Consider the following 20,578-nt stretch of genomic DNA (forward strand, 5'->3'; position numbering starts at 1 on the left):
TGTGGGGTTCAGCTACCAGAACGACTGTTTGCCTCCCTTGCCTTCTGGTACGCTTGGTGAAGTTCTTTTATTTTCACATGGCACTGCTGTGTGTCCCTTGTGTAGCCCTTCTCCCCCATTCCACGAGCGATCCTTGCATAGATGTGAGCGTTTCTTCTGCCGGATCGGAGCTCTGCCTGCACAGACTCTTCTCCCCACACAGCGAGCTGGACAGCGTTTGGGGCGTGTAGTCTCCATGATCAGCTGTGCTCAAGCTGGCATGTTCCCAGTGCTGATCAAACAGGAAATGGGAAATCAAAAATTCCTGGGGCTTTAGCAGGGGAGGGGCTGTTTCCTGTGTACCTGGCTGCAGTGCAGCAGAGTTGAGAACAATCTCCAGAGTGGTCACAGATGAGCATTGTGGGACACTACCTGGAGGCCAATTAAGGGGGGAGGGATAGCTCAGTGGTTTGAGCATTGGCCTGCTAAACCCAGGGTTGTGAGCTCAATCCTTGAGGGGACCACTTAGGGATCTGGGGCAAAATCAGTACTTGGTCCTGCTAGTGAAGGCAGGGGGCTGGACTTGATGACCTTTCAAGGTCCCTTCCAGTTCTAGGATATAGGATATCTCCAATAAGTCAAATTACCCAACACTGCATCTGCACTACCTCACAGTCGACCCATGAAAATCAAATTAAGAGCTACACCTCTCACAGAGGTGGATTACAGAAGTTGACATTAGAGGTGACTTAGGTCGGCATAAAGGACCCAGTACTGTAGACACATACAGTAACAGGTTGATGTAAGGTGGCTTCCTTTGACCTAACTTTTTAGTATAGACCAGGCCTCACTAGTGTGGGAGAGTGAGGCTGGTGCAAGCAAGGGAAGTGAAACAGGAAATCACAGGGCACTAAAAGACAGAGGAGAATCCTGTGTGTGTGGCTGCTAGAATCTCTCCACTGCGCTATGCCCCTTTGTTTTCAGTTTTAACTGATTTTTACCGACAAAAATCCCAAGTTTTACAAAAAGTATTATTTTTTCCCCAATTTTCACCCTACTTTTGTATCATTCAAATAAATATCAAAAACTTGTTTTATTAGGAAAATACAATGCATTGCATGAGATATCTGTATTACGATAATACATTATAAGTAAGGCTATGTATTAGTCTAGAAGATACACACAATAAACAACCAGGGACACATGCAAGCTCTGAAGTGCGTGCACATCTGAACATACTGATGAATCTCATGCCCACTATGTACACATTTGAAGCTGTTAGCAGACAACGGTTTAAAGATTTGACACACTCAAATGGGAAGAAAATGAAAATCTGTCCTTCCGTCCACCAAAATAAACCCCAATATTTACCCAGAAAAATTAAGTTTTTTGCACCAATTTTCAACTGTTTTTGTTGTTGTAGTAATAAACACCGAGCCCCAGACCTACCGCTTTCACAACATGGTGCATGAAATACTTAGCGAAGATCCCCTCCAAGCACCTCACAGACTACAGTGGATATTTCACCGGAGCCTGAGACAGAGACCCCTGCCATGAACAGTGAGGAGGTGGAGGGGGGAAGATATAGCGGGGGGGGGGGGGTGCCACGAACTATGCCACAAGCCAGGACCTGTTTGACACTCTTCTGCAGTCTAGTCAATCCCAGCAGCCAAGCACGGGGGAGCCCAATGCTGCTGAAGGAGCCTTGGGTAAGCATGTGAATGCATTTTTCTTTACAATGTTTAAATTTAGAGATGGCGCCTAGCCCACCCCCAAGCTAACAAGACATAGGTATTGACTTTTCCTTGTTTTACTCGTACAAGAAGAAGTGGTACAACAAACGGAGGTGGAGATATCTGCTTTCCATTCCCCCATTGGGTTTGGCGGGGAGTGGGGAGGTCATGCGGAGCAGTTTGTTTATATACACAGGGCTGTCCCTTGAATCCTTCTGAGAGATCTCGATGAAACTTTCATGGAGATACTCTGCAGTCCTCTCCCGAAGGTTTCTATGGATGGCCGCCTTACTCCTTCCTCCACAGTAGGGCAATTTCCCATACCACTTTGCAGTGAATTTGGATGGCACTATTGCAGTAAACAGGCTAGCCACATATGGGCCTGGGCAGCTTTGAGATGTTCGTAGTCGTGGGCTTTCTGTGCCCTGGTTATCCTCCGGAGTAAGATATAAGCTCAAATAACCATTGCCTGTGCAAATAGTGCCAATGTTCACTGCCATGCAACTGAAATTCCTTCCCACCGCTCACTGTAATCACCATGGCTGGGGCTAGAGAGGGATGCTGTAATAATAATAATAATTAATGGAGATATCCCATCTCCTAGAACTGGAAGGGACCTTGAAAGGTCATCAAGTCCAGCCCCCTGCCTTCACTAGCAGGACCAAGTACTGATTTTGCCCCAGACCCCCCTCAAGGATTGAACTCACAACCCTGGGTTTAGCAGGCCAATGCTCAAACCACTGAGCTATCCCTCCCCCCCCTGTGCCATGGCACTCCAAAGCTCTCATGTCAACAAGCATGTCTTATTAAAAGTTTGATAGGAATATGCAAAGGGAGTTTTGAAACTTGTCTTTCCCTTTCTCTTGTGACTATAAATCCAATGATACATCTGTTTTTATTATCTGATGCTGCAGCTTTGCAGGGTGCCCCCTCCACCCCTGCAGAATACCTGGCGCTGGGGAGGAGAAAGAACAGGAACTCAGGATGACATGTTCAGTGAGATCCTGCAAGCTGGTGCTGCATCAGACTGCGAACAAAGGGCCTGGAGGGCCGACATGTCAGACAGCATGGAGAAGGAGACAGCAGACAAGAGGAAGGCCCAGGAAAAGGAGAGGGAGATGCACCTGAACATCTTGGGATGTGAACTCAAATGCTGCAGGCCCTGGCTGACCTACAGGTCCAAACATCCCAGACTTCCCACCCTTGGCAATCCTCAGAGAACTCCATAGTATACACTGGGACAGCAAGGAAGCTGCGTCATTGGGATAACATGGAAAGCAGGCATAGCGTTGCAGGTCATCCACACAAACGCCAGAGCACTGCACCAACTACCTTAGTTGCCTCACATCCATGTGGGACAGAAGGGGAAACAGAATGAGCCCTGAGACAGAACCCCACACAAGAGAACCCATGGGGCAGATGAGCAATTGTGTATGCATGTGATTTTGTGTGTGCGACTCTGGGTGTGTGTTGAGTGTGCATCTACAAGCTTCTGTGTGTCTGTGTTTGTGTGCCTGTCCCTTTGTGTGCTTGTGAATGTGCCTGTGTGCTTTTGTTTGTGTCTGCATGGCTTTGTGCATCTTTGTATGTGACGATTGGTGCATATGTGCGTCTGTGTGTTTAACTATGTATCTATAACAGTGTGTTTGTATATGTGTGTGTGCGTCATTGTCAGGGTTCCCCACTCTGAACTCTAGGGTACAGATGTGGGGACCCGCATGAAAGCCCCCTAAGCTTATTTCTACAAGCTTAGGTTAAAACTTGGTATGCTTGCCACCACCAAGTGATTTAACAAGAAACAGGGAAAGGACCACTTGGAGTTCCTCTTCCCCCAAAATATCCCCCCAAGCCCTTACACTCCCTTTCCTGGGGAGGCTTGAGAATAATATCCTAACCAATTGTTACAAAGTGATCAAACACCAAACCCCTGGGTCTTTGGACAATGGAAAAATCAGTCAGGTTCTTAAAAGAAGGATTTTATTAAAAAGAAAATGTAAAAATCATCTCTGTAAAATCAGGATGGAAAATAACTTTACAGGGTAATCAGATTCAAAGAGCCCAGAGGAACCCCCTCTAGCCTTAGTTTCAAAGTTACAACAAAACGGGGATCAACCTCCCTCTAGAAAAGGTAAAATTCACAAGTTGAGAAAACAAAGATAAACTAATACGCCTTGCCTGGCTGTTACTTACAAGTTTGAAATATGAGAGACTTGTTCAGAAAGATTTGGAGAACATGGATTGATGTCCGGTCCCTCTTAGTCCCAAGAGCGAACACCACCAAAACAAAGAGCACAAACAAAAGCCTTCCCCTCCCTAAGCTTTGAAAGTATCTTGTCCCCTTATTGGTCCTTTGGGTCAGGTGTCAGCCAGGTTTCCTGAGCTTCTTAACCCTTTACAGGTAAAAGGATTTTGGTGACTCTGGCCAGGAGGAATTTTATAGTATTGTATACAGGAGGGATGTTACCCTTCCCTTTATAGTTATGACAGTCATTTTGTGTGTTCATTTGTGTTATACTTATCTTTGCTTCCAGTATCACTGATGCACTAAAGGTTTTGCTTGGCATAAACACAAACCCCAACCTTTCTTTTCCAAATGGTGTCACTCGCTTCCATCTGAAAGCTCCTGGCAGCAACTGAGCAGACACTTTCTGCCTTCATGACTCACCAGTTCTGCAACCAAGGGAGGCATTCGCTTCCCACGTGAGTCTTCTGCACTGAAGCCAGGTGGTGAAACATGTACCTAGAGCATTTGTTTAATGGTGTGCTGAAAATTGTATGAGACAAGCATGTCCCATTTGTGGTATACGTAGCTAAGAGGCAGGTTGCCTTTTCATCACAAAACCAGACACTGAGCAGAGCCAGACGGATTGCAGCTAGCAGGACAAACAGTTTAACAGGTGGACCTTGTACAATGAGGATCACAAAGATTTAAGCTACTTCTTGTTTCTGCATTGTGAGGTCCAAAAGACATGAGACCAATTCCATCCCTGGTGCGACTCAACAAATCTCTCCAGTGTATTTAGCAAGATAATGGTTATACCATTGTTCTATGTGTATTGCACCTTTAAATCTCTAGGATTCAGCCATCTATAAAGGCAGGAAGCTGCTTTGTGTTCACTTTGGTGCAGACTAGCACAGAGGAAAAGGGGAAGGACAGGTGTCCAAAAATATACTTTTGGATGCCATGGTAGGTGAGAACGCTGGGAAAGGACTATGTCACTCACCATAGAGATCTCTGGCCCAATGGATCTGCAATCCATTCCCAACTGGCACCTCCATTTCAGCTAATAGCTGCTGTGTTCCACCCCAGAAACAGCTGCATTTCAGTGGTGGGTGGAGTGATCCATTTATATTGCATATCACTTCCTTCCCTCACTGGGGTGTTGTGAAGCTCAGCTAGTTACTGCCGTGAGATCTTCAGATGGGCTACAGAAGGGCAAATAGATTTATTTGCAAAGAGATGTTATCAGCAAGCAATTCAAATCAGGAACAAGTCAGCCTGTGAAGCTCAGAACAACCTTAAAGGAAGGTAGCAATTATTCAACAAAGGCGAAATCCAGGGAAAGAGCCCGGAGCCCAGGCAACTGGGTTGTGGGATCATCTATACGCATATGGGTCTGAGCAATGGAATCCTCAGCCCCAGCCCACAGCAGCTGGATGGGAAAGGTAGAAGTAGTAGCCACAAGCCACTGTTACCCTCTGCACGGTTCACAGAGCCATCCCAGCCTGTCCCATCACACCTCCTCATCCCTCCTGTGTACAGACGGCTGCTAAGCTGTGCTCCATGATCCAGCTCTCCCCAGACTGACTATTCCGGGCAGTAGAGATAGGCTTTCCCCGGAGTTTTGGGTCATCTGTGTCTATGGAGGTGATGCCAGGGTTTGGCCCACAATTGCTGAGGCTATAGCCAGTATTCACTACCTTCCTCTGAAGTTTCCAATACCACTTTGCTCATATTAGCGCTTTGGCACAGGGACCTTCTTATCGTTACATGACTCCCCAGTCCTTGCTGCAATACAAATAAATAACAACAATAACATTAGGCAGCTTTTATGTGGGGATCTCAAAGATGATCTGAGCTTTTCAGACTTGGACTCTGAGCTCAGAAGAACCAATAGCTTGTTTTCCATTATAAACTATGCTGCTATAATAAATTGCAATGCTTTCTATTGCTCTAGCACCTTCTATCCCAAAGCACTTTATAAATGTATTGTCATCCTGCTCCTGCAATTATAGCCATTAGTGTGGACCCCTGCTGCCATTTAAATCAATGGAGCTCAGTGTGTGAACATAAAAATGGCCATACTGGGTCAGACTAATGGTCCATCTAGCCCCGTACCCTGTCTTCCGACAGTGGCTGGTGCCAGAGGCTTCAGAGGGAATGAACAGAACAAGGCAATTATTGTGCGATCCATCCAGTACCAGCTTCTGGCAGTCAGAGGTTTAGGGTCCTTGAACATCTTAGCTAATAGCCACTGATGGACCTATCCTCCAGGAATTTATCTAATTCTTTCCTGAACTGAGTTATACTTCTGGCCTTCACAACATCCCTTGGCAATGAGTTCCACAGGTTGACTGTGCATTGTATGAAGAAGTATTTCCTTATGTTTGTTTTAAACCTGCTGCCTATTAATTTAATTGGGTGACCCCTGGTTCTTGTGTTATGTAAAGGAGTAAATAACACGTCCTTATTCACTGTCTCTGAACCATTCATGATTTTATAGACCTCTATCATATCTCCCCCCACTTGTGGTATCCATGCCGGATGATCTAATTACAGGGTTGGGACGTAAATCCATACAATGCCAGTAAAAGGCAGCCACCGCTGGGGTGGAAGGCTGTGACTGGCACACAGCACACTGCACAAAAGGGAGGGCACGGGGGGAAGGGGAAATTTTGGTCAGGTACAACAATGCAAACCACTACCCTTATAAAAGTCTCAGGGGAAATTGAAGGTCCTATCTCTTCTGCATAGACCTTAATTTGTAAGACGTCAACTGTGCATTTTAACAAATTTATTTTTCCAGATTGCAAAGATAAGTAACACTTTTGAAATTCAAGTATCAGAGGGGTAGCCGTGTTAGTCTGAATCTGTAAAAAGCAACAGAGGGTCCTGTGGCACCTTTAAGACTAACAGAAGTATTGGAGCATAAGCTTTCGTGGGTGAATGCCCACTTCATCAACATGGAGACAAATTCTTTTACTTTTGAAATTGTTTCCTCATCATATTCAGACGTGTCACATACATGTCGATATTTGTACATCTATCATCCAGATATACATACATCTATCTGTTGTTGTTGTTACCTACTAAGTAACTACATATAATTTTGGCACTATATATAATGGAAGAAGGAATTCCTACATGGGAGATCAACCTGTCAGAACACGTCTGCCACTCCCTCCTCAGTCAATCCTGTTTGTTACAGAAAAACCCTTACAAGAATATTCTGTAGAAAACACAGATTTGCTCATTGGCATCAGCTACAGTTTTTACATTTAATGGATTCTTTCCACCCTTTAACTCCTATAAGCAACATGGAGACAAATTCATCACGGGTTTTAACTCCATTGACTTCAGTGGGGTTATACCGGGGATGAATTTAGCCCAATATGTGTGTGCAACACTGTGCAACGATTCTGGAAAATGTCCAGCTGTTGATCAGCATACATGGATGATGGCAAAGGTGATTTTTAATGTGTTTCTTTTATATGTGTGTATAACTTGCTAATGCAGGAGTACACAGTTAACGGAGTTCAGAGTCTGATCTAATCCAAACCAATTTAACCGTCTAGTCAAGCTACTCACCTGTTCCATCTTCTCAATTAATTATCTATTCGCGCACCCACCTAACCTACCTTTCTCCCCGAAACCCCGCATTCCCTACTCGCTGCTAAAGTGGATCAGGGCGTTTCTTTCCATTGCATTTTTTCCTCGGGTGATCTTGAAACCCACCGTGAAAGTCGCAGTGGGACAAGGGGGATGCGGGTGACTGCAGAACACCAGCTCATGTGAAGGCTGCAGCGGGAGGGTGGAGGGAAGGGGTCATGGTTTCCCTGGGAATCCCCCCCACCCTACCCCTGGCAGCTTGCGCTTCATGAGGGTGGATCTGTCTGTCCGTCCAGCTCTCTCCACCCCCCGAGAGCGAAGCAGTTGGTGCCTCTCGCAGGCGGCCCCAACTCGGGAATCCGGGCGCGGGGCTGACATCAGCACTGCGGCAAAACGGACAGCTCCAGCTCGGTCTCCGCAGCGCCGCCGCCCGGGAGACTGCAGCCTCCCCGCCCTGCCGCGCCTGGCGCCCCCCGCCCCGCTATATAAGGCAGGGGCGCGCCCAGCCTCCCCCCAGCCTGCAGCATGAGCTCGGAGCCCCACTACCTGGCCTCCTCCTACCGGAAGATCTTCGGGGAGCCCCCTCGGCTGCCCGCCTCCTCCTCCCGCCCGGGCAGCGCCTCGCTCTCCGGCAGCGGCCGGGGCCCCTCGCTGCCCCGCAGCCATGGGCTCCCGCTGGGCGCCCCCCGCCGGGCCGAGGCGTGGGTGGACCTGGGCCAGGCGTCCGCCCTGGGCCGCGAGTACCGCCTGGGCCGGGGCAGCGAGAAGGAGCAGCTGCAGGGGCTGAACGACCGCTTCGCCGGCTACATCGAGCGGGTGCGGCAGCTGGAGCAGCAGAACCGGCTGCTGGAGGCCGAGCTGGGCGCGCTGCGGCAGCGCCAGGCCGAGCCCTCCCGCCTGGGCGAGCTCTTCCGGGGCGAGCTGCGGCAGCTGCGGGCCCAGCTGGAGGAAGCCGGGGCGGAGCAGGCGCAGGCGGCGCGGGAGCGGGAGCAGCTGGCCGGGGAGGTGCAGCGCCTGCGGGCGCGCTGCGAGGAGGAGGCGCGGGGCCGGGCCGAGGCGGAGCAGCGCGCCCGGGCGCAGCAGCAGGAGGTGGACGGGGCGGCCCGGGCCCGGCTGGGGCTGGAGAAGAAGGTGGAGGCGCTGCGGGAGGAGCTCGCCTTCCTGCGCCAGGTGCACGAGGAGGAGCTGGCCGAGCTGGCGGCCGCGCTCCAGGCCGCCCAGGTCTCGGTGGAGCCGGACCTGGCCACGCCGGACCTGAGCTCGGCGCTGCGGGAGATCCGCGGCCAGTACGAGTCGCTGGCGGCCAAGAACCTGCAGGCGGCCGAGGAGTGGTACCGCTCCAAGTTCGCCAACCTCAACGAGCAGGCGGCCCGCAGCAGCCAGGCCATCCGGGCCAGCCGCGAGGAGATCCAGGAGTACCGCCGCCAGCTGCAGGCCCGCACCGTCGAGGTGGAGAGCCTGCGGGGTGCCAACGAGTCCCTGGAGCGGCAGATCCAGGAGATGGAGGAGAGGCACGGCGCCGAGGTGGGCGGGTTGCAGGTGAGGGAGCGCATGCAGCGCCGGGCACCTCCCCCCCATGCAGGGCCCTTGTTCCCCATGTGGCGTTGAGTATCTTTCGCCCGCGCAGGGCTAGGGACCGATGGCCACCACTAGCCAGACCCAACTGGCCGTACCTCTCCCAGGCAGTCCGAGACATGTCTAGCCTGTGCGGCATTGGACTGACTCCGCCACCCGAGCTGGAATGGTCAGAGAAGTCCAGTTATCACGGATCAGCAGGGGCTGGGGAAGTCTGTGGGGAGTTTTCTAGTTTGACTGGGAAGGCAGCGACAGCGGAGTTTGATGTCAAGCAAACCCGGGCATGAGCCGCTGGAAATCAGGGAAGGACCCCGCACCTGGGAGAGCGGGGGTTAAAGGATTTCATGGGGGAAAGGGTCCCAGAAGATGAACTACGTGGGGTTGTTTGGGAGTTTTACCTTGGTTTTAGTAGAGCCAGGATGTGACACACTGTGTGGGATTGAGATTGGGGAGCAGGCGTGCAGAGAAAGCTAGTGGTGTAAATGCATAAAGGTGCACACAGCCAGAGGCATGATTTCCCGATAGCCCCAGGGATGTCTGTGCGAAGGGATCAGTCTTTAGGTCTTCTGCCGTCCCACCCTCAAGATCGGTGTGTGTCTGCAGTGCGCGTACTGCAGGCTTCATGTGGGTGGGTGTTGGCGCAATAAGTAGACAGGGCTGGAAAAAGTGTCTCTGGCCAAGGTCCTGAATTTGACATTTACCTTCGCCAGACTTCAGCGGATCGCTGTAAAAAGTCTTTTAATTCACGTTTAATGAATGAAGAGAATTTAACCCCAAAATCAGCCTTTCAAGTCAGTTTGTCACTTTGCAGCGAAGCTGAACTCTGGAATTTCACTCCTTTTCTTTTTCGTGATGGGTAATTTCTAGAAACCATCCGAGCTGCCTCGCAGCGGCCTTGCCCTGTTTTCAAGGGCATTTGTTACATGTACTGTAAATTGCAGCGCTTAGAACCCTTCACAGCTATATTAGGAGAAATATTCCTTAGGGCCTGCTCCAAAGACCACTGAAGTCCATGGAAAGACTCCCTCTGATTTCAATGGGCTTTGCATTAGACCCTCTTTTGCATCAGTCTCTTTTGGGTGGTTTGGGAAATATGCTAATTTAAATTCCCCTGACTCTCAACAAAATATAGTTTGTTTGTTTTTTTACAGATTTTACTGTGTGGAAGCCCTCCTGAGGATAAAAAAAAATAGTGAGGTTGCAACATCTTGTTAACCTAAATGATCATCCATAGCTAAATTGTACAGTTTCTTCCTGAATGAATTACTGCACATAATATTTAACTGATACTATTTAATATTTATACTGCAGTGCTGCCCCCAAGTATTTTCAGGGCCATACTGTGCTAAGGTTGTATAAACTCCTGATACCTGCTCTAAACTGCTTGCAATCTAAGTAAATAGTGGGTGCTATTCTCCTTCACTTAATAATATGGAAATATTTTGATGTCCTGTGATAGTGCATACAGGCGGACTCAAAGGGATTACATATTAGTAACCCTCTTAAATATTGTAGCCTTGATGCCATGTGAACAGAGATTGCAAGAACAACCTATATGTAGGAAGAAATACTAGAACCTGATTAAACTCTGGGATAGTTGAAATTGATCTAATTATGGAATATCAACTTTTTAATGTATGATCCTTGGATTTTAGTTTAGTGGGGGTGGTAATTAGTGGCATCTCTTGCATCCCTTATAGGAAATTATAAGATAGAGATTAAATCAGTAGTGTCCTATAGAAATGTATATATTTGAATAGAAAACGAGATTCTTTCCATAGTTTGGGGTGTTTTTTAAACCATCCTGTAGATTTCTGTAGCAGGGATACATTTTCTCTACGAAATTCTATAGGACTGTTTAAAAAGATATCGAAAGAGTCCCACTTTCCCTTCAATTCTATAGGACTTTTCCATAAGGGAAAACATTGATAGATGCTCATACTGTTGTCAGCCTCACAGGTTCTATAGTGATATTTCTTGTTGCAGCCTTCCATATAAGTCTCCAGACTTTACTGCTTTTTGCTCTGAAATAGCTTCTACTAGCATGCATGGGTCTTGGGCCAAATGTAGCCCACAGTTCTACAATAAGGTCCATTGGTGCCCTCATATAGGTGTGGTCCATGAAGCCTACAAATCCCAGCATGCAGTGCTCCACCTTCATCTGTTTGGGTGAAATTTAGTTTTTAAGCATTTCCTCTTCTTACAGCCATGGGGGCTAAAATTAAAGAGTCCTGAATAAGGGGCCCAGTTAAGCAAAATGTAACTGATCCACTTAAGTGGAAGATATAGTCATTAATTGCCGCTTGCCCCCAAGACCTGCTGAGCACCCAGCACTCACATTGATTTTCAGTGGGTATCACAGGTGTGCCCTGTGGCTCAGGCCCTTAGGTAATGCAACAAAACCTTTTTACATTGTCCAAGCAAGTGGTATGAAAAGCAGCCTCATCTCACCTGTGCGGTGCTGAATCCAAATCTGGCACAAATAGGCCAGGAAATACATTTCCTTGCAGCACCATGCAGGATTGCCACATGATTGATGCCCCCTGTGCTAGTGTCTGAATGGTGACTACACAACCCACGCTTGACACAAGCTGCTCCCTGCTAACACAGGATCACAGAGAATGGAATGACAAAGAGGCTGGGATTTATACGTGGGTTCAGAAACAATGTATGTTAGCAGGAAAACATGAGTGCTAAACAGGGGCGTCTAGGTAGGGCAGAGAGGCAGAGCTTTGTATCTGAAGTACTTGTCAGTCAATATGCCTGATATTTATTATTCATCTTACCCAACCCAGTCCCAGAGCAATAGGGGAGAGGAATATAGCCAAGTTCTACAAAGAAGTGTTTTTGTACCCCCGGGTGCTCAAATGAGGTGACAGAATTAGAGGAAAGGAACTGAACAGTGTTTTATCTGAGAGTGGAGTTATTATCCAACAAAACCACTGTTGATGTAGTTGGTCAATAGCACAGCATTGCTGTACCAATGAGGATATTATTTATAATTACTTGTGTGGTGACTCCATCTGGGAGCCCCTCTCACAGACCAAGTCCCTGCTGTCGTAGGTGCTGTACAAACACTGGACAAAAAAATGTTATAAATCAGGGATATTATAATGGGAGTTTACATTACATGGGACACTCATTTTCTCCCAGAATGCCCTCTGCATCTCAGTGTGTGCCCTGATGATCTCCCCATTCTTTCTTCATTTGTAACTCCCATTCCGCATCCTTGAGTTCCTGCCCCAGGGTCACTGTCCTTGTGACTTAATCAAAATCCATCAGCGATGGTGGTTAAGGGGTTAAAGGGGGTCACAGGAGCAAAGCAAGGCATTGCCTCCAAATTCGAGGCAGAGGGGGATGTATGATGGCTCAGGGACTAGATTGATGGAGGCCGTGTAAACAGACATTGCATCTCTAGAGTAACTCCACTGAAATCAATGGATTTACCCGAGGCTGACATGGGTAGAGCCAAAACCAGGATTTGGCATGTCCGCTACTTGTTTAGCTCTGTGCATTTTGCTGCTGGCGGCCATCTTTGCATTATGTATTTAGTAGGTTATGCAAGACACAAAATAGGACAGGGAGAAGGGAGTGGCGGAATGAAATACCAATGAGTCTCTTCCACTGTAGACACAGAGCTGCACCTAGTCATTAAGGGCTGACTTGGAAAGAAACAGAGGGAGAGAGAATTTTCTTAGCTGGCCAATGTAGAACAGCCGGCTTCCCACACAGGTCTAAGTTATACAACTTTCATGTGCATTCTAACTACATATACATCCAAAAAACTAAAAAAGCCTGAATCAGATGGTGCCTATGGGAACATCTGACCCAACAAAGACATTCCCAGGTAATTATTTGGGTTGGGAGGAACCTCTTGTGGGCCATCTATTGCAGTGTCTTCATGGTATCAGCTTTGATTTTATGATCCTGAAACAATCTCTGTTTGATTGCCTAGCCTCTCTCAGACAATGGCAATTCCACAGCCTCTCTAAGCGGTTTACTCCATTGTTATATAATTTCCCCCTAATATTCAATCTATATTTTCCCTGCTGCCTGTTCCGCCTTGTTTTGTAACTGACTAATGAGATCATTGTCCTCTTTGCAAACAACCCCAGCTGTATTTATGGGAAAAGCAACCACGTGAAAATCCCTTACTTTTATGACAGCAAAAAAACCCTGTCACTCTGACCCATTGCACCGCTGGCAACTTCATTTATTAGGCAAATCTGCTGCATGCCTTAAATTACCTATGTGCTGCTCCTGCTAAAGTCAAGGAGCGTTTGCCATTGACCTCAGTGGGAGCAGAAGAGAATGTTAAGATTTGTGACAAATTTCCTCAATGATTTTGATGGTGCTTCGTCTTACAGAAATTGCACATGCATTTGTATGTGCATCCTTGAGCACCAGTGTTAAACAGGTGATCAGTGCCTTACAGGTGTTTTAGCCATATTTTCAAATGACACAAATAAAGCAAGGCTACTGTTAACACAGTTATATCTTAATGTCCTATACCCTGACATATGCCTGATACACCCAACCCTAGTGAAAAGTGAATTAATTTTATGTTGATAAATGCAAAGTAATGCACATTGGAAAGCATAATCCCATCTATACATATAAAATGATGGGGTCTAAATTAGCTGTTACCACTCAAGAAAGAGATCTTGAAGTCATTGTGGATAGTTCTCTGAAAACATCCACTTTTTTGACTGCTGCTGCACATTGAGTGAACAGAATGCTGGGAATAATTAAGAAAGGGATAATAGGACAGAAAATATCATGTTGCCTCTATATAAATCCATTGTACACCTGGATCTTGAATACTATGTGCAGATGTGGTGGCCCCATCTCAAAAAAGATATATTGGAATTGGAAAAGGTTCAGAAAAGGGCAACAAAAATGATTAGGGGTATGGAATGGCTTCCGTATGAGAAGAGATTAATAAGACTGGGACTTTTCAGCTTGGAAAAGAGATGGCTAAGGGGAGATATGATTGAGGTCTATAAAATCATGATTGGTGTAGAGAAAGTAGATAAGGAAGTATTGTTTATTACTTCTTATAACACAAGAACTAGTGGTCACCAAATGAAATTAATAGGCAGCAGGTTTAAAACAAATAAAAGGAAGTATTTCTTCACACAATGCACAGTCAACCTGTGGAACTCCTTGCCAGAGGATGTTGTGAAGGCCAAGACTATAACAGGGTTCAAATTCATGGAGGATAGGTCCATCAATGGCTATTAGCCAGGATGGGCAGGGATGGTGTCCCTAGCCTCTGTTTGCCAGAAGCTGGGAATGAGTGACAGGGGATGGATCACTTGATGATTCCCTGTTCTGTTCATTCCCTCTGGGGCCCCTGGCACTGGCCACTGTCGGAAGACAGGATATTGGGTTAGATGGACCCTTGGTCTGACCCAGTAAGGCCATTCTTATGTTCTTATAGCATGGAGTCAGGTCCTCAGCTGGGGTAAAGCAGCATAGCTCCATTGATGTAAATGAGATTACATTGATCTGCATTGTCTGAGGATCTGGCTCTCTGTGTGGGAATTACCCATTTTAGAGTGGGTGGGTCTACATCAGAGATCGTGTGAGTGAGTGCAAGTCCACTGAATTCAACACGAGTCTTTTAGGAACTCAGTAGAGTGGCAGCAGCTTCTATAAGGTCTGAATTTGGCCCTATGTCTTCAGTATAGCTGTGCATGCACCAGGTCTGTAGTATTTTGTTTTAATGTGAACTAGGATTGTTCAAGAAAATCGGAAATTTGCAGCTTCTGGCACCATCCCTTTAAGTTACTTTAAAAATATTTACAATATTTTAAAAGACAAATATGCTTTGCGACTTGATGGCTTATTACCTAGCATGCACTTTCCACTTTACCTTTACACTTTCACCATTAATTTGTGAAGTAGGGAAAAAAATAAAGATGAGGTCACGGAAGGCGTAGATGGTATTAAGGAGAGGTGGAGCATGTCTGTGTCTCTTCCATTACCACCATCTTCTCTTCCTACTCCTTGGGGAACTGCTGTGTCTTCGACTAAGCTCTGAGGAGCCTTTCTATGCTTCTCATTGATGGCCTCATGTCCCAGCCCCCGTTCTTCCAGAAGAGAGTTGGACTAAACTCCTTTGGAACCTGGAGATGCTGCTCATCAGCTAACCTCAGCTGGTGATCAATGTGGGTCCCTCCCTCTCAAGGCGTTGGGAGTCCTGCCTATGGAACACTGCTAGCTAGTTTGGGGAATCTACCATGCCACCATTTTGCTGCTGCCGTAAGACACTTCAGTTTCTGCTATACTGTGGAACAAATTTGTAGCTGTGCTTCAGTGGTTAACATTTCTCTGTGCAAAAAAAGTGGTCTCTCCTCGTGGTCATGCCTAAAAGCTCAGATAAACCCTTAGCCACAAGAGAGGGAGGGCAGCTCTAGCACAATCCTTAACTTTCCTTTAGGGCAGGGGTGGGCAAACTACGGCTCGTGGGCCGGATCCGGCCCGTGAGCCATTTTATGCCAGGCCCTGAGCCGCACCAAGTGGCTTGGCCCCGCTCCGGCCGGAGCGCTGGGTTGGGGGCCGAGCCGCATGGTGTGGCCACGCTCCAGCCGAGGCGCAGGGTTGGGGGCCGCACCATGCGGCTCCGCCCCGCTCCGTGGGGGGGCTGGGTTGAGGGCCACACCCCTGAGCCTTTCCCCATGCCCCAACCCCTTGCCCCAGCCCATGTCCCCTCTCCCGCTCTCCAAACCCCTTGATCCCAGCCCAGAGCACCCTCCTGCACCCCAAACCTCTCCTCCCCACCCCAGAGCCCCCACCCCCAGCCGAAGCCTGATCCCCTTCCCACACCCCAGCCCTGATCCCCCTCCCGCCCTCGGTCCCAGCCCAGAGCACCCTCCTACACCCCAAACTCCTCATCCCCAGCCCCACCCCAGAGCCCACACCCCCTCCTGCACCCCAACCCCAATTTTGTGAGCATTCATGGCCCTCCGTACTATTTCTATTCCCCGATGTAGCCCTCAGGCCAAAAAGTTTGCCCACCCCTGCTTTAGGGGTTGGGCTCCCACTGTACATAACCCTTGCCTTGCATCGGAACAATCGAGACCAACCCCATTCCACAGCCCCTTGCTTTGTTTAATCAGTCGCTAAGGGCCAAATCCTAGGAGGTGCTGAGCACCCATCTCCCACCACTCAGTGAGTTATTTCTCTCAACTCTGGGCTCCTCTGATGTGTCTAATTGGACACATTTGTCTAATTGTCCCTATAACAACCATCCAAGAAATTAAATAAAGCAATTGGAAAAAATGAAAGAGGTAGCTCTAACAGCTGCCGTTGCCTTGTTTTCGGGCCGCAGTTATCTTAATTGGAATTTCCCCATGCTGCGCTCCTGCCCAGGAATCTGCTGGGATGGAGGAGTTGGCAGTTGTATTTTTCCCTGTCTTGCTAATGAAATGAACATAAAGTGTTCGGCTAAGGACTTTGCTTTTGAAACACGGCTCCTTATCTCCCTGGGCTTGCTTGATTGCAGGACAGCATCAGTCAGCTGGAGAACGACTTGAGGAACACCAAGAGCGAAATGGCTCATCATCTGAGGGAGTATCAAGACTTGCTCAATGTTAAAATGGCTCTGGATATAGAGATCGCTGCATACAGGTAACAACTCACAACATTTATTTGGCCTGTCCTTGTCTGTGCCACCTTGTCTGGCACAAAACCATACATCGAATAAAGCACTTGGTTTTGTTTTAATTGCTGAGGGTAAATGGAGGACACATGCAGTGGATGTGGGGGTACTCATCACACACTGGGTACAGCAAGTAGATGCTAACGACCTCAGTCCTGACCTGCGTTACTCCCTGATAGGCCAGTCTGGGCTCCCCGCCATAGCTCTGCCAATGCCCCTGAATCCAGGCCCAACCTCCCCTCCTGCTCTGCTAGTCCCCCACTCCCACATCCGGTGTTTTTCTTCACATTAGAGCAATGCAAGCCTGTGTTTCCCAGCTATGTTATTTTGACTGAAAAAGATTCCAGATCTGAACAGCAGTAACACCAGAGCTTGCTGTTTCCAGCAGCTCGCTCTGTGTCCTTGCAGTCGGGGGTCCCACCTTCTGATATGGAGGGTGACCCCATCTGACCTCTGCGACCCCCACCCAATATCCTTTCCAAACACCAGTTACTCCATGCATATACCCCCTCAGCTCTGCCAATGCCCTTAGCCCCTCACACTAGTCTCTTGTCTGTGTTGTTTAGTCTTTTCCCATACTTGGAGATGAGCTCAGAGATCGATTGACCAAAATCCTGCATGTGACATAGGAATACCCCCCCACACACACACACCTTTTAACCTCTTCTGGGAGGCTGAGTCCCCATTTCTCTCCCCTTGGGATAATGGGTCATTACAAAAACTAATTTCTCCATACTAATTTCCCCCTACTGTTGTTCACACCTTCTTGTCAACTGTTTGAAATGGGCCACCCTCATTACCACTACAAAAGTGATTTTTCGTCCCTTGGTATCCTACTGTTAATTGAATTTCTCGTTAGCACTGACCCCCCACTTGGTAAGGCAACTCCCATCTTTTCATGGTGTGTGTGTGTGTGTGTGTGTATACACACACACACACACACACCTGCTACTGTATTTTCCACACCATGCATCTGATGAAGTGGATTATAGCCATGAAAGCTTATGCCCAAATAAATTGGTTAGTCTCTAAGGTGCCACAAGTACTCCTCATTCTTTTTGAAGTCAAGAATTGAGCCCCTTGCATTAACCTTCTAGCCCGGGAGTAGTCTTGATCATTAGCCTATTGACGAAGGGGTTGTTCAAGTCCCACCTCTGGGTCTCAGCCCCGCTCCTGCTGGTGCTGTATTCTTTGCATGGTCCAGCCCTATCCACTATGGGGGTTTGCTTCCCTGGGCAAGCAAGGTCCTGTCCCTCGACAAATGGTATTTCCAAGTTCGTTTGAAACTGCAGCTACCTCCTGCCTTCGCGCCCAGCCCAGCTCAGGAGTGACTGAAAGCCGTGCCTGGTTGACAACCATTTGGTAGCCTACTTGAAAAGGTGCTCAGCTGCCGTGGTGCTGGGCCTGGTATAAGAACCTACATTAAACAGACTACAGCACACACCACTGCTGCTGCTGGGCTATTACTGTGTGTATAGCTTTGCTCAATGTCACAGCGCTCCAATCCTGACCTGCAGAAACCTTTATTATTATTATTATTATCTTGGCCTCTCGATTCAGCCCTGTCAGTGCTTCTCAGGTCCAGTACTGGTACCAAACACAGCTCTCTTGACGTGCCTCAGTCCTGACCTGGCCTAGTCCCTCCACTCCACAACCGTGCCAATGCCTGTTAATCTTGGCCTTCCAACACTCCTTGCTATCCCAGATCCTGGGCCTTTCTTGAGTAGAGCCTGGCCTTCATACCCGATTGTTGAGTGGTTTTATGATGTACATGCTGGTGCCATGGCCAGATTCACACTCCTGTGTGACCTAGGGCAGCACCTGCATTCAAGTGCAGCAATTCCATGTCCACACTAAGCACAGCTGATATTGAAATGCTAATTCTTTCCCCCTCCACAAAGTTCTCCCTATTCCCCTGTAAATGGGCAGGGGGAGAGGAGAAGCAGTCTCAACTGCCCCTATGCAGTTGGCTCTAGACTGCCACACTGCTGGAACGATTGGCCTGTTGATCATACAGCTGGGCCTGAAAGAGTTCTGTTGTGTCTGATTTAAAACTGGGTGAAGCTGGGAAGGTTCAGGAGGTTTGAACACTCGTGAAATGCAGGTGCTTTGGAAATGTGTATGTTTTCCCAACAGCCATCAGAATGAAACCTCTTGAGACAGCGAAACTGGGTGGGATTCAAGGTGTTGCTTCTAATGGCTAAAGCCCTCCGCTGTGGGTCCTGACTCACTATGAATGACCCTGCAAGTCAAGACCGGTCCGAACACTAACAATCACCCCCACATTTGAACACGGAGGTGCTGGCAGGGGGTGTTTCTCAGCAGGGAGCCTTTGGCTCTGGAAACTTGCTTCCCCTGCAAAGCCGCTTGTTTTCCTTCTAGGCAGCCTTTGCAGCATGCCTCCTCTGGTCTATCTTGAGCTGGTGAGAGTGGTGGGTAAATTTCATTTGTGGACTAAGGTTTTCATTTGACTGGTTTTTTTTTAATATGCATTAACATAGTGGAACTGTGCCCAGAAATCACCAATGGAGGCATATTTTATATATCGGTCACATGAGAACCTGCTTTTTGATCTTTCCTGCCTTGTTCTGGTCCAGGTTAGAGCCCACAAAAACACAGAAAAAATAACCAAGGGGGGGAAAAATTAACTGAGCTGTTTTAAACCTTAAAAAGGTTTGGGTTGAGTTTCAGGTGTAGATGTGGAGGGCTTCTTATTTTCATCCAGATATTGCCTGAATCAGAATTCTGGGTCAGACACACACAGACTTTGCAGGTGTTTAAAATCTGAAACTGGATCCTAGATCACATTTTGCAAATATCCATGTCACTCCCCCCCCCTCCATCTTTATAACGAGCCCATAAAAATAAAACAGATCCAAGCACATCCAAATGTATGGAATGTTTCAAAACGGTCCAAACTTTGCAGCTGGAGCTCATCTCAGTTTATATCCAAACTGGTTTGTTCATCTTTAACCTGAGCCACAGAAGTGGTAACCTTCTCCAACTAACCTCTCCTTCTGTGATGTGTTTTCAGGAAGCTGCTGGAAGGTGAAGAGACACGTTTTACCACTGGAAGCATCAGCATTTCGGCTCTAAATCCACATTCTAACCCCAGTTATTCTTTCCAGCCCAGAGTCTTCAGTTTACCTGTGGCCACTGCCTCAAAAATATCTCCTACTCTGTCTTTTAAGAAAGAAGAGAAAGAGGAGGCTTCTAAAGTGTCCTCTAAAGTATCATCTAGTCAGATGAGGGAGACCTTTGGTGAAATGATTGAGAAGACCGTAACTAAGAAAACCGAGCAATCAAACCCAGAGGAAGGAAACATTACAAACCAAAAAATTTAACCTTTGAAATTAATAGAATTAGCATTTAAGGGGGAACAATCTACACTAGACCTTTCAATTGTCTACACCTGAATTAATGCGCTTGTCACCCAATAGAAATGTCCCAGCGCTTCAGCATCATTAGAAATAGTACATCCCACACTCTAGCCAGGAGCAATTAAATGACAGAGGGATCTCAAAGCTTAGGCTGAAATTGGAGAGGATGGCAACTGAGTAGCTACATCGTCTGTGGGCATCACGGTTAGTTAAACCAAATCACACAGTAAGGAACTCCTCACTCCAAAGCCAACACAATCTACCCACATTCATGGTTGCTCCTGATGTACGTCTTACACACGTTAAGGCTATTTCCAGTTACAAACCATACTAGGAGAAGGCTGAATTTGGTCTATTCTTCCCCTTTAAAGCAATTCCAGGTTTGGATAGACGGTCTTTGTAGCACCCTGCTCTG

At 47.6% G+C, this 20,578-nt stretch overlaps 1 protein-coding gene across 1 annotated transcript; it reads left to right on the plus strand.

Annotated features, from left to right (window-relative positions):
- Positions 1-8,067: 8,067 nt before the first annotated feature.
- On the plus strand, positions 8,068-20,127 carry INA (internexin neuronal intermediate filament protein alpha). Its single transcript, XM_065407477.1, has 3 exons — positions 8,068-9,081; positions 16,628-16,752; positions 19,818-20,127. The coding sequence occupies exons 1-3, from the start codon at positions 8,068-8,070 to the stop codon at positions 20,125-20,127; spliced, it is 1,449 nt and encodes a 482-aa protein (XP_065263549.1).
- Positions 20,128-20,578: the final 451 nt, after the last annotated feature.

Source organism: Emys orbicularis, chromosome 7 (assembly GCF_028017835.1).
Source record: "Emys orbicularis isolate rEmyOrb1 chromosome 7, rEmyOrb1.hap1, whole genome shotgun sequence".
NCBI lineage: Eukaryota > Metazoa > Chordata > Testudines > Emydidae > Emys > Emys orbicularis.

Coding starts and splice junctions, on each gene's coding strand:
- INA (XM_065407477.1), top strand. CDS start 8,068: ATGAGCTCGGAGCCCCACTACCTGGCCTCCTCCTACCGGAAGATCTTC. Junction 9,082..16,627: donor CCGAGGTGGGCGGGTTGCAG/GTGAGGGAGCGC, acceptor GCTTGATTGCAG/GACAGCATCAGTCAGCTGGA. Junction 16,753..19,817: donor ATAGAGATCGCTGCATACAG/GTAACAACTCAC, acceptor ATGTGTTTTCAG/GAAGCTGCTGGAAGGTGAAG.